This window comes from Papio anubis, chromosome 12, assembly GCF_008728515.1.
Source record: "Papio anubis isolate 15944 chromosome 12, Panubis1.0, whole genome shotgun sequence".
In the NCBI taxonomy this organism is placed as follows: domain Eukaryota; kingdom Metazoa; phylum Chordata; class Mammalia; order Primates; family Cercopithecidae; genus Papio; species Papio anubis.
In genome coordinates this window covers 63,947,349-63,961,159 of record NC_044987.1, presented here as the reverse complement: position 1 = coordinate 63,961,159, position 13,811 = coordinate 63,947,349, and the positions used below count along the sequence as shown (strand labels likewise).

The 13,811-nt window shown below is 36.5% G+C and overlaps 1 protein-coding gene across 1 annotated transcript; it reads right to left on the bottom strand.

Annotated features, from left to right (window-relative positions):
• Positions 1–3,612: 3,612 nt before the first annotated feature.
• Positions 3,613–4,596, bottom strand: OR52E2 (olfactory receptor, family 52, subfamily E, member 2). Its single transcript, NM_001168838.1, is given in 1 exon segment — positions 3,613–4,596. A coding segment is annotated over 1 exon segment (984 nt).
• Positions 4,597–13,811: the final 9,215 nt, after the last annotated feature.

Here is a 13,811-nt window from a genome sequence, read left to right as displayed (position 1 = left end):
CTAAAAATATTTTTACCTTTATCTTTGTACACATTTATGCCTTTAAAAGAATGTCAATTTTTTTAATTTCTCTTATTTTCACTCAATATAAAATAGTGAAACTTTTTCTCTCAGATTTTATCAGTGTATCATCTTAATATGTAATATATGCTCATTTAATTACTCCACAGTAGTGTACATTTTCTCAACATTCTAAAATTGCAAGTTGTAATATGTATATGATACATAAGATTACGTAGATGTAATTATATGTAAATCTCTGGAAGTTTGTTATTTTTGTTTTGTTTTGTTTTGTTTTGTTTGAGATGTAGTTTTGCTCTTGTTGCCCAGGCTGGTGTGCAATGGCGTGATCTCGGCTCACAACAACCTCCTCCTTGTGTGTTCAAGCGATTCTCCTGCCTCAGCCTCCTGAGTAGGTGGGATTACAGGCAGGTGCCCCTACATCTGGCTAATTTTGTATTTTTAGTAGAGACAGGTTTTCTCCATGTTGGTCAGGCTGGTCTGGAACTCCTGACCTCAGGTGATCCATCAGCCTTGGCCTCTCAAAGTGCTGGGATTACAGGCATGAGCCACCACACCTGGCCAAATCTCTGAAAGTTTTTTATTTTTGTAAGTGTTTCCATACTTATCTTTTAACATTTGTATCTTCAGAAAAGATATTTCTCACTGAGTATACTCTTTATAATTACATAGTGAATGAAGAAATTGTATTAACCATGAAGAAATTCTGAGAAGTTAAATCATTTGATGCGTGGCATATTATGTTGATTACCAAAAACCTATCCTACCTAAGATGATTAGTATAAAACAGTAATGGTAAATTCAACTTCCTTATCAGGGGCAAGTTTAGAAATTGTCATACAACCTAATTCTGGACAATCAGTCATAAAAAGAAGATGTCTATATCTTTGTTGATAGAAGTGTTTAAACTTCTAAAAGGCTGGAGAGAAGGCAAATCCTTAATTTTATCGTGGGCTGCTAAAACAACCAATATTGAATCCTGCCCTACACTGGGCTTACTGTTACATGAAATATTTCATTACAGTTAAAGTAAACTTACACATTTTTAAAAAAAATTTGCAACACAAAGCATACTAACCAGGAGAATGATTATAAGCATTTTTAAGACAATTATTCTACAGCATTAAAAACACTTGCCAAAGATAATCTACAAATTTACATTTCATTTTGCATGAATAAATTAATTGAATATGTGCCTTCACTCCCTCAATCACTATTTTTAGAATTAAGTCCTTTACTTCTCAGTGCATTTTCTTTACAGACTGTTTGTTTATAAAACTTCTTTTTCCAATTGTAACTTACACCAATTGATACATTTAATATCAACTTTCTTGTAGTACACTATGAGTAATTGTGAACACACGAATTTTTTATTTTAAACTAGATCAACTCGTTCAGCTGACATTTATTGAGTAGATATGTGAGTTACATTTACATTGTGAGTCACTGAACGAATACATAAATTACAAGTTTCCTACCATCCAGGAGAGAGGGGATGATGGCCAACAATTGAAAGTTGTTATATTAAGCTTTATGTGTATTTGTATTGTAGAGTTTATCCAAAAAATTGGCATATCTCCACAGAATAAGGATCAAGGAGGGTGTTAAGTTGGGAGAGATATTTGGCATGGAGAATGTAGTCAATTTCAAAATATTGTATGCCAGTTACTATTAACACTATTTAGACAATAGCAGCAGAGACACAAAGGAAAATATCTAAGAGAATAAAATTGGCTGAAAAGATGACTGAAAGTGGCTGGTGAATAAAGGACTTTAAAAATAGAGTCATCACCTAAAAACAAGAAAGGAGGAATAGATAGTTTAGAAGAAGAATACAGAAGTGAGGTTATAAGAATATGAGCAGGCTGGGCCCGGTGGCTCATGCCTATAATCCCAGCACTTTGGGAGGCCGAGGTGGGTTGATTGCCTGAGGTCACAAGTTCAAGACCAGCCTGACCAACATGGTGAAACCTTGTCTCTACTAAAAAATACAAAAATTAGCCGGACATGGTATTGGGCACCTGTAATCCCAGCTACTAGGGAAGCTGAGGCAGGAGAATCGCTTGAACCTGGGAGGCGGAGGTTGCAGTGAGCCGAGATCGTGCAATTGCACTCCAGCCTGGGTGACTTAGCAAGACTCTGTCTCAAAAGCCAAAACAAACAAACAAACAAAAAAGAATCCGAACTGAGATCACAAAATATTGTGAAAACAGCTTTCCTCATATTACAGAAGGAGGAAGATAAGAATAAATTATATAAATAATTATTTCCTAATGTATATTTCTTTTTAAAGACTAAGATGTTAAGAGAGAGATATATATATGAAAAATACAAGTTTAATTTATGATGGACTTGGGAAAAGTTGGCATTTTTCAAATTCCTTCTGATAAGAACTTCAAGGAAATCAAATTTTCAAAAAATTTTAAATTAATTTCACGTTAGTTGCATGTGTATTTGTCTATGATGAATACATATAAACATATATGTATATATTTAACACTAATTGTCCTTTAGTTGAGTCCCAACTTCAGGAATATTACATGATATAAAATGAAATGTTATGAATATAAACATCTCTAATTGTAATGATGTTGTCAAGCATCAGGATTTTAAAAACACTGTAATGCAAGTAATAACATGACTCTCGTAATGGCTAACAACTATTTTGTGTTTACTATAAATAGCATGCAGAGCAATATTCTAATTATTTTAGGAACAGTATATAATTAAGCCCTTCATGCTTAATCTATGAAATAGGCCATATTTATGACACAAAAAATTAAGGAACATTGAACATTAAGCATACATTAAAGACAGAACATATATTAAACATATTTAAACATATATTGAAGAGAGAACTAGGAATAAACCCAAATATTTTAATATTAAAATCATATGAGTAAAGACAAGAAAAAGAAGATAGTGACTGCAGGATTAATCTAAAAATAAATTAGAAAACAAATAAAACTATGGAGGGAAAACAAGCGATCTCTCTAGGCTGTAAGTGGTTCCTTAATTATGTTTAAATCACAGTTTAGTCCATAAAAAGCTAAATATATTTATAACAAATTTTACAAAAATTTATAATGAATCTGTTTGTGGTTCCATTTGCTTTCTCACTGTCTTTTTATGGCCATAATCAGTATCAAGTCCATAGAACCAATTTTGGATGTTAATAATCTTCACGATAAAATAATAATATATCATAATATAGTCTTTATTATGGAATAAAAATGACTGATATTTCTAGATATAAAAAGAAGTGAAAAACAAAAGGAAAGATAGGATGGCATATAAGGCAAGAAGAGAGAAACAGATACAGATAGGCTTGGAGATAAAGGAATAAGAAACATGAAAACACTCGCATGAATGACATAGGTGGATAGTCCACAAAACACGGCAGGCTTTCTAAAATCCTATTTTAAATTTACTGCCATAATCGATAAAAATTACATACAAAAACTCTGATTGGCTCTCTTTTATCATATAAATTGAATAGCAAAGCTTAGACTTTAGCTTTCTGAATTCAATAACATACAGGAAAGAACTGTCAAATAAGCTTAAATTTACTATAGGAAGGTATTTTTGTGTTCAAAAAGTCCTTCTTATATGTATTAGATGCTCTTCCTTTTCAATTCCTTGTTTTTGTAATAATATTTTCTTCACACAGTCACAGATCTGCTTGGTTCTGACTCCATATATGACAGGATTGAGCGTTGGTGGCACCACAACATAGAGATTGGCTAGGAGTATATGGATATAGCGGGCCACGTTTTGGCCAAAGCGATGAGTCATAAAGGAAAAGAGGGCTGGTGTATAGAAGGCAAGGATTACGCATACATGTGAACCACATGTGCTGAGGGACTTGAGTCGGGCTTTCTGGGAAGGAAGATGGAAAACAGCACGAAGTATCTGCACATAAGAAAGGGCAATGGCTATGATGTCGAACACTAGGATTGAAATAGCACCCAAACCATAGATGATATTGATCTTGATACTGGAACAAGACAGATGAGCAAGACTCATGTGCTCACAGTAGGTGTGGGGAATGACATGATTCCCACAGAAGGGCAACTGCAAAATAAGAAAAACAAATGGAATAACAAAGATAAACGACCTCACTAACACACCAAGACCAATCACAGAAACAGCCTTGTTGGTGAGGATGGTGCTATATCGTAGTGGGTTGCAGATGGCCACATAGTGGTCATAAGCCATTGCCACGAGGACTGCTGACTCCATGCCAGTAAAGTTGTGGATGAAAAACATCTGGGTGAGACAGGCATCAAAGATAATCTCCCTGAGGCTGAACCAGAAGATCCCAAGCATCTTAGGGATGGTAGCTGTTGAAAGGCCCAAGTCAATGGTGGCCAACATGGCCAGGAAGTAGAACATGGGCTGATGTAGGCTGCTCTCAGTCATGATCACCAGTAGAATAGTGAAGTTCCCTATGAGTGCGATTATGTACACAGCACAAAAGGGAAAGCCAATCCAGATGTGAAGTGTTTCTAGTCCTGGGATCCCCAGCAACAGGAAGGAGGAGGGGTGAAGCTGGGTGTCATTGGGAAGAAACATCCTGCTTGTGAATGCAGAAGTCCATGATCTTTATGACTGTATGTGTGCCAGTCAGCAGGAAAACAGGTAAAATTCTGCAGAATTGAAAACCAAAAAATTCACACAATTAGAAATGTACTACATAGAGAACAATCAAAAATGTGAATTCTCAGTGAGAAGGGTCTGGATGAATTTAAGCAGTGGATTGTAATAAAAAGTCTGACATAACATATTCCTCTGTTTTAATGCTTTTCTTCTCATCAATTTGCAATGATCTCATCACTGATATTATGCTACAATTTTATCTTAATACCCATTTATTAACTTCTCTTACCATCACACAGAATTTACTTTCAATTCAGACATACATAGAGCTGTCAGGCCCCATAGTGATTTCTATTTGTTCCACTTGGTTAGATGGCAACACACAGGTGTTACATAAAAAATGGTAAGAAATTGTTAATGAAAACACAGATTCATTAAGATGTAATCTAAAATATTGAAAATTTATTTTAGTGCAGGTTAATTTTATTAATACATAATAGTTGCACATAATTATGGGGTAAATGTGATATATTGATACACACATGTAACGTGTAAAATGTGTAATTATGAAATCAGGGTAATTGGGATATCCATAATCTCCAACATTTGTCATTTCTTTGTGTTAGAAACATTCCAAGTCTTCTCTTCTGGCTGTTTTGTAATATACTACAAATTCTTGTTAACTATAATTGCCCTACTGTGCTATTAAACACTAGAACTTATTTATTTTATCTAACTATATTTTTTACCCATTAACCAACCTCCCTTTATCCCTCCTCATCCTTACACACTTCCTAGCCTCTGGTAACCATCATTCTACTCAGTATTTGCATGAGATCAATTTTGTTTTAGATACAACATATTAATGAGAACAGGAGACATATGTCTTTCTGTGTTTAGCTTCAGTTTACATAATGTCCTCTAGTTCTATCCATGTTTTTAAAGATTTAAACTTGGCCCATTTGTTATTATTTATTCATCATTATTACCAAATAATGAAGTAAATGTAGTAAAACAGCCACATCAACTACCATTTATTAATGTACTGTTTCCTGCTTGAAATTCTATGTTAGAATCTGTGCAAATAGCAGATATAATCTCTGTAAACATGTGGGAGAGCATATTTAACCATATTTTACAAAGTGTCTGAGCCTTAACTAGTTTAATGACTCATCAAACTATATGCATGAAATACTTGTAATTATAGAACCAGAAAAAGGAAATAGACAGGAAAGCAATGAATTAAAATGGAAAGAAACTATAAATAAGGAAGAGATGATTTGCATCTTATTTGAGTCATATTGCTAATGACACACACAGTAACACAGGTAATCTCTTTTAAACACACATGCATCTGAATAAGAGATATCATTATCTTTATTTTAAATCTGAGACGCTTAGATTTTGAGTGTTTAAGATAGATGAAAAACATGTGGAAGAAAAGACTAGAGAGAGAAAAATATAATCTGAGCATTGAATTATTAGAAGTAAAAAATATATATCATTTCTAAAACTACCTAAATTGTTTTTACATATTTTCACTTACCTTACTTATGGCATTTGTTAGGGGAGTATTTTCAAGGCATTCAATTATTCATTAAGTGTAATTATTATATAGTAAAAAGTTTTTTGATCATTTTTATCGTTGGTTGATTCCAGAGCAGCAATACTAATTATGACTATAGTTTCCAGAAGATAATCAGGATGTGGGATAAACATTAACATGAGAGAAGCAAAGCCAAGAAGAGGAGGGCCCATGATAAACAGCACTGTCATATGGGAGGGAGCACTGTAATATGGATGGGGAGACAGGGACTCCTAGAAGGAAATGGTAAACATTTGAAAAGAGGAAAGGCTAAGAAAAGATGTTATCTGCATGAGACACAATGTGGAATATTCATAGAACAGAGTCTTTCTTGTATAATGTTTTGACCTTGTAATCTAACAGCGAATACTTTAAGAAGGTGTGACATGGACAACAAAAGGTGTGAGAGTAGGATTCAATTATAAAAGCACTTTTTTGGCCGGGTGCGGTGACTCACGCCGGTAATCCCAGCACTTTGGGAGGCCGAGGCGGGCGGATCACGAGGTCAGAAGATTGAGACCATCCTGGCTAACACGGTGAAACCCCATCTCTACTAAAAACACAAAAAAATTAGCTGGGCGTGGTGGCGGGCACCTGTAGTCCCAGCTACTCAGGAGGCTGAGGCAGGAGAATGGCGTGAACCGGGGAGGCGGAGCTTGCAGTGAACCGAGATCGCGCCACTGCGCTCCAGCCTGGGCGGCAGAGCGAGACTCCATCTCAAAAAAAAAAGGCATTTTTTGTGTGTGTGATTTATCACTGTATATGCCAGTGGGTTTTTTTTAATTCAATTAAACTCTCTGTATTCCTGAATAACATCTCTGAAAAACAGAAATATAGGCAATAGTCTCAGAAAACTACAAAAACAGTATTTTTCCTTTTCAACCTTCTCATATGTAATAGAATCTCAGTAAATAAAAAAAAAATTTAGCTAGTAAGTGCAAAGCTGATCATTAAAGGAAATAAATAAGCTACATATTTGTGTATTTTTTGTAAAAGAGAGAGAGGACATTGTATTCGGTGTTTGCAAATAAAATAATCGGGAAATTATATCTGTCAACTCAGATAATTATTTCTATAGTAAGACAGGGTCTGAATAGTTTGTTAAGTAGACAGACAGTGACATGAATACCACATAGAAATAGTCAGAAGACATGCAAAGCAATGAAATTGTGTAATCTTTTTATGTCATTATCATCCAGTGGATTGGCTAGATAAAAAATCCAAGGCATATCCTCTCTGTAGTATTAAAAATACTATTGAGTCTACATCTCTAGTATCTTTAAAAACAATAAATTTGGCTCCATCTTGTTGGGACTAGTTCAAACCATTATTGTGTCTTCAGTTGATAATGACACAGTATTTCTCAGTGCTTAGAAGTATGAATTCTGCAGTCAGAATAAGAGTGTTGAAACCCAGCTTCATAATTAATTCATTCTGTAGTCAAAGCAAATAAACATTACTTGTTAGCTGTGTGACTTTGCAGACATAATTTAGCATTTCTATATCTCATTTCCTACATCCATAAAATAGAGATAATAAAGATAAATCATCCTAAATATGTAATCGGTTTTAAATAGATACTTATTTTAAGATACTTGGAGCACATTCAAAGATACTATGCTATTATTTCTTTAGATATGAAAAGACTTATTTTTTCTAAAACGTAACCCAGATCAATTCAGGCTGAAATCCAAAATTTCTTCTAGTATTATATGACCCTTCTGAGCCTTGATTCTTCTCATTCTTTAAGCTTCATCCTTAGTCTTCTTTCCTCAAACTTTCGTCTTCTCTTCCTCCCTTCTATTCTCCTCTTTCTCTTAGTCTACCACTGTGTCCTAAAAATGCACCTGCGAGCTGAGAGACAGGGAAGACTCACCAGGCTTAGCACCAGAATAAAATCTGTGTTGCTTGTGTTGTTTCAATATGCAAAGGCTTTATGAGGGCACTGCTCCTTGCCTGAAAAGAGTTTTCAATAGAAAATCCCCCAGAGCCAGTTTTGTTAAGGACACAAAGTCTCTAAGGATTCGAGTTTACAATCTGGCCCTGACTCATGATTCATGAATCATTAATCATTAGTAAACATCACTTAGATCTTTATACTAAATTAGTTGAAAAAAATTTTAACAGAAAAAAAGGCTAAATGTATGGATTGATGAGATGTCAACTAATAAAAAAACAAGTATAGGGGATAACATTATTGCGAGGCTGAAAGCCAAAGAAATTTACATTTCAGTTACCAAGGGTAAGAAAAATGTCAAACTCTTCTTAGCTGGTGTCGGCTGACTCACGTGTTTGAAAAAACAATAAGGCATGAAAAATGTTAACCTTGAAACTGGAAGAGAGAGCTATTAGGGAGCTTTGGCTTTTAAGGAGATGATGACAGATTATTTAGGTTTAGGTCAGTAACATGGAAGAATAGAAGGTCCTGGTTCTCCTCCCTCACAAAATCACAATTTTAATAACTGTCCATGGACAAAAATATCTTTGTGAGAGATCTTTAATGCAAGAGAGAAATTACAGTACTGTGGTGGAGCAGAGAATGAGAAAAGGCACATTGAAGACAGTAAAAGGAAAAGCTTCCCTTATCCGGGTTACCCTCCTCCCTACCTGGCACAGTGCAGTGCCAAGAGAGATCCCCTCAGCTCAAGAGTTTCTTCATAGGTGAAAGAGGGTGCAAAGAAAATGAGGCAGATATTTATACAATGGGATACTACTTAGGCTTAAAAAAGAAATTTGTCATTCATAACAACATGGATAACTGTGAAGAACATTTTTTAGTAAAACAGTTCATTCACATAAGGGCAAATGATACAAGATCTCATTCGTATGTATGTGGAATGTAAATACGTCAGATTCATAGAAACAGAGAATAAAGTGAGTAAAAATGATGGTTACAAGAGGCTAGGAGGTGGGGAACTGGAGAGATCTCTTCAAGGACACAATCTTTCTTAGGTGGGAAGTATAAGTGCAAGAGATCTCTTGTACATCATTATCACTACAGCTGATGATATAATATATATTTGAAAATTGCTAAGCGAGTATAGTTTAGGTATTCCCAGATCCCAAAATGATTAATATGTGAGGAAGTGTAGCGTGATGTATCTATTGCACAACATACTTGTATATATTTTGTACATCATGTTGTATACCATGAAAATATATCATTTTTATTTGTCAATTAAAAGCAAGTAACAGAGTGAGCCTGGCTACACACACACACACACACACATACACACACACAGAGAGAGAGAGAGAGAGAGTGTCAATTCTCATTATTTTCAGTAGCTATGTTGTATAACTGAGAGAGGAGAAAAAAAAAAGGCAGATACTTAGGGCAGGTACTCAGTGAAATTCTTTCAAACAAGAGCAGCCTGGGAAAAAATTAAGCTGACACAAAGAGAGCAGCCTGGAAAAAAATAAAGCTACAGGCACAGATAAGGGCGCAAGGCCCAACATAGAAACATCTCTTCCCTTTGTGTAATACCTTGGGCTCCAGGGAAGAAAAACTTCATTCCTCCCTTTTTTACAGATATGTACATGGTGAGCTCTGTTGAGCATATTTCTCTCTTTTTTAGAGAAGATGTGACTGCAGCTGCACAAATAAGGGAAGTTTCTTATAAAAACTTTTGTATTCAACTATGAAACAGCAACCCTCTTGGACTCCCTCTCCACTGTAGAGGGCTTTCCTCTTTCACTTATTAAACTTCCGCTCCAACCTCACCCTTGGTGTCCATGCTCCTTATTTTTCACAGTCATGAGACAAAGAACTTTGGATAACACCTCAGAAAACAAGACTATTTCATAACCATTGCCATGAACACTGAATTAACAAATACAGAACCATTCATTATTCCTCCTAAGGTGAGGTTTCTACAAGCCTCTGCTCACAATATTTTTGTCAACCAATCAACACATAATCTTGTTTTGTGGGTAGTTATGTTTAAAAACATATTATTTAATATATAGTTCTTAAAAGTAGGTAATTACACAGCTTTTTAATAATTTAAACCCAGGGAATTTGGAGGCCATTTGCATTATAAAGGTTTACTTGGTAGTGTCCTTGTATAGTAAGCCAGTCTCGTTAGCATTGACAACCTGCTCTTTCACGTAATTATTTTCCTGTATAAGCCTTTGCAGGCATTTAAAAAATTCTGTAGCTTCCTGATACGCAGAACCTACCTCAGTTGCAAGGTTAAACTTTTTCATGCCTTATTGTCTTTTCAAATGTATAAACCAGCCAACACCAGCCAAGAAGACTTTGACATTTTTCTTACCCTTGATAACTTTAATACAAATTTCTTTGGCTTTCAGCCTCACAAGAATGCTGTTGCCTATACTTATTTTTTTATTAGTTGACATCTCATTAATCCACAAGTTTAGCCTCTTTTTCCTTCATTAAAGAACCTAAACTTCAACAAATTTAAAGAGCAAAATGGCTTTTATTAATGAGCTGTGAAGCATACAGCATCCCATTTAAAAACAGGAGGATGGCTGGCAAAGTGGCTCATTCCTATAATCCCTGCACTTTGGGAAGCTGAGGCGGGTAAATCACTTGAGGCCAGCAGCTCGAGACCAGCCTGGCCAACATGGCAAAAAACCATCTCTACAAAAAATAATAAATTAGCACACCTGTAGTCCCAGCTAGTCAGGATGCTGAGGCAGAGACTCGCTTGAAACCCAAAGGTGGAGTTTGCAGTGAACCAAGATCACACCACTGCACTCCAGCCTGGGCAACAGAGCAAGACTCCAACTCAAAAAAAGAAAAGAAAAGAAGTAAAAGGAGCTCCATTGGATAGGATATAACCGTTCTTTTTGCAAACCAGGTTGAGGGCTGAGCTGGAACAAGGAAACAGAATAACACAAAATGAAAATTGGTCAATATTAAGTTACTTTTACTTTCTTCCTAAGAGTAAAAGCAGAGGGTATTTCTTAATCATACCAGCACAGATTGACCTTTCTCTGATTGTTTCCTGTGACTATCTTATTTTTTAGGAAAAACTGGTCTGTTTGGGAATTTCTGTGATTCTTTAGAGTTTCCATTTGATTACATGGTACCTAGCACAAGTGACTCCATTTTGGGTTGGTCTGTTGAGACAGTGCAGGAGCTCACTTCAAAACAATGACTTCTCATAAATTTTATTTAAAACGTATTTTTCTGCACCTTTATCACACACCATAAATGCTATTGAAGCATTTTCCAAAGTGATATCATATATAGCTAGATAAACTTCCTTCTTCTTTTTTTTTTTTTTTTTTTTGAGACGGAGTCTCGCTCTGTAGCCCAGGCTGGAGTGCAGTGGCACCATCTCAGCTCACTGCAAGCTCCGCCTCCCAGATTCTCGCCATTCTCCTGCCTCAGCCTCCCGAGTAGCTGGGACTACAGGCGCCTGCCACTGCGCCCGGCTAATTTTTTGTATTTTTAGTAGAGACGGGGTTTCACCGAGTTAGCCAGGATGGTCTCGATCTCCTGACCTCGTGATCAGCCCGCCTCGGCCTCCCAAAGTGCTGGGATTACAGGCGTGAGCCACTGCTCCCGCCCTACTTCCTTCTTTTTTAAAGGAAACTGTATTGTTGTTCATCAGCTTTGAACTCACAACCAAGAGCACTATAACTCATTTTTGGGTGAAGCTTATCTAGCAAAGTTATTTTCTCCATAAGGCACAAGATGACCTCCTTGCACTTAGAAAACCTTGATAGCACTTCAGCATTATACTTTAGGGCCATTTAAACAGTGGGATCATCAATAAGAAGCCAAACACGAGAAAAAGGTTGCACTAAATAAAAAAGGACACTTGTTAATAGCATAAAAGCTGAAACTAGAAATCATTGCTTCCTTGTTCAACCTCAGCTGAAAATTATATTTTGATGTATTTCATATAATTAATTTCTATAACATTTATTCTAAAGAATCATGACAGAAATAAAGTATATATCACAACCAAAAGCTTGGATTATGCAGTAAACTCGTAAAGTCTAATATGTTTTAAATACTTAACATAAATATGAAAATTATGAAATAAAATTAAACCGAATGTTAATGTAACATAATTGATGCTAGTGTTTTAATATTTTTCCATATTAAAAATAAAAAGGATTATTTAAAACAAAGAACTGAGACATCATCTTTCTTTTCTCAATATATACATATGATCATTTTAAGAACCAACAATTCTGATATTCAAGCAATCCTACTGAGAGACAGTCCCCAGAGACAGTTGAGGAACCAATGCTTCCTCCTTCTTAACTGTCCTCTTATTAAGGTATTAGCTCTAAAGAGTTACCCACAAAAGCTTCTTTCTCTGACACCATGGGGAGGCCATCACCACCCCAAGACCTTGGGGCCTTAGACACCTAGAAACTATCTATACCTGAGCTGATTTGGAAGAGCTGTAAGTCATAAGACAACCGGCAGCTCCTTCTGGCAAGGTGGGTTTTCATCCTGGTATGTACGGGACCACTAGTGAGGTAAAGCGGTGCTCATTTCCACTTTGATGTCATCAACTAGGCCTGCAATGGGCCGATGGAAGGTTTCAGAGCTCTATTCAGAGCAGACAGACTCTGAAAAACAGGCTTGTGTAAGATTCCTTGAGTCAGCTGCTACCATTTGGGCTTGTGGACTTGGAAGAGGGTGCATCTATATCACAAGCAGTGGTATCTCTACTTTGTTATGAGTTGGGACCAGACTGTAGCTTTCATTTAGGATATGTTTGAGTAAGGGCTTTTCTACTTAGTTAAGTGCATCAAATGAAGGCTGATCACAAAAATAATGGAAGTGTAGATGTATCAGCCCGATATTCTTTAGAAATCCATTATATTAGGGCAATGTCTCCTGCAGCTGAAAGCACTCTGCAGCGCATTATGTCATTTTATATTTACAAACACTGTGGGGTATACATCTTCTAAGGTTCAACGTAAAGATCACAAACTTTTTACTTATACTGGGGTTCTAATTCCAGCTCCATAAATTCATGGTAGAATAGCTTTGAGCAAACTAATTGAACATTCTTAGTTTATTTTCTTTTTTTTTTTTTTTTTTTTTTTTTTTTTTTTGAGACGGAGTCTCGCTCTGTCGCCCAGGCTGGAGTGCAGTGGCGCGATTTCGGCTCACTGCAAGCTCCGCCTCCCGGGTTCACGCCATTCTCCTGCCTCAGACTCCCGAGTAGCTGGGACTACAGGCGCCGCCACCAAGCCCGGCTAGTTTTTTGTATTTTTTTTAGTAGAGACGGGGTTTCACCGTGTTAGCCAGGATGGTCTTGATCTCCTGACCTCGTGATCCGCCCGTCTCGGCCTCCCAAAGTGCTGGGATTACAGGCTTGAGCCACCGCGCCCGGCCTAAAACAAAATTTTCATGAAAAAAATGTAACCAGTGATGGGCTCAAACAAAAATTCTAACATAAGCATATACATATATATGTTTTTGAGATGGAGTTTCCCTCTTGTTGCCCAGGCTGGAGTGGAATCACGGGGTCTTGGCTCACTGCTACCTCTGCCTCCCGGGTTCAAGCGATTCTCCTGCCTCAGCGTCCCGAGTAGCTGGGACTACAGGCGCCCGCCACCTCGCCCGGCTAGTTTTTTGTATTTTTTTTAGTAGAGACGGGGTTTCACC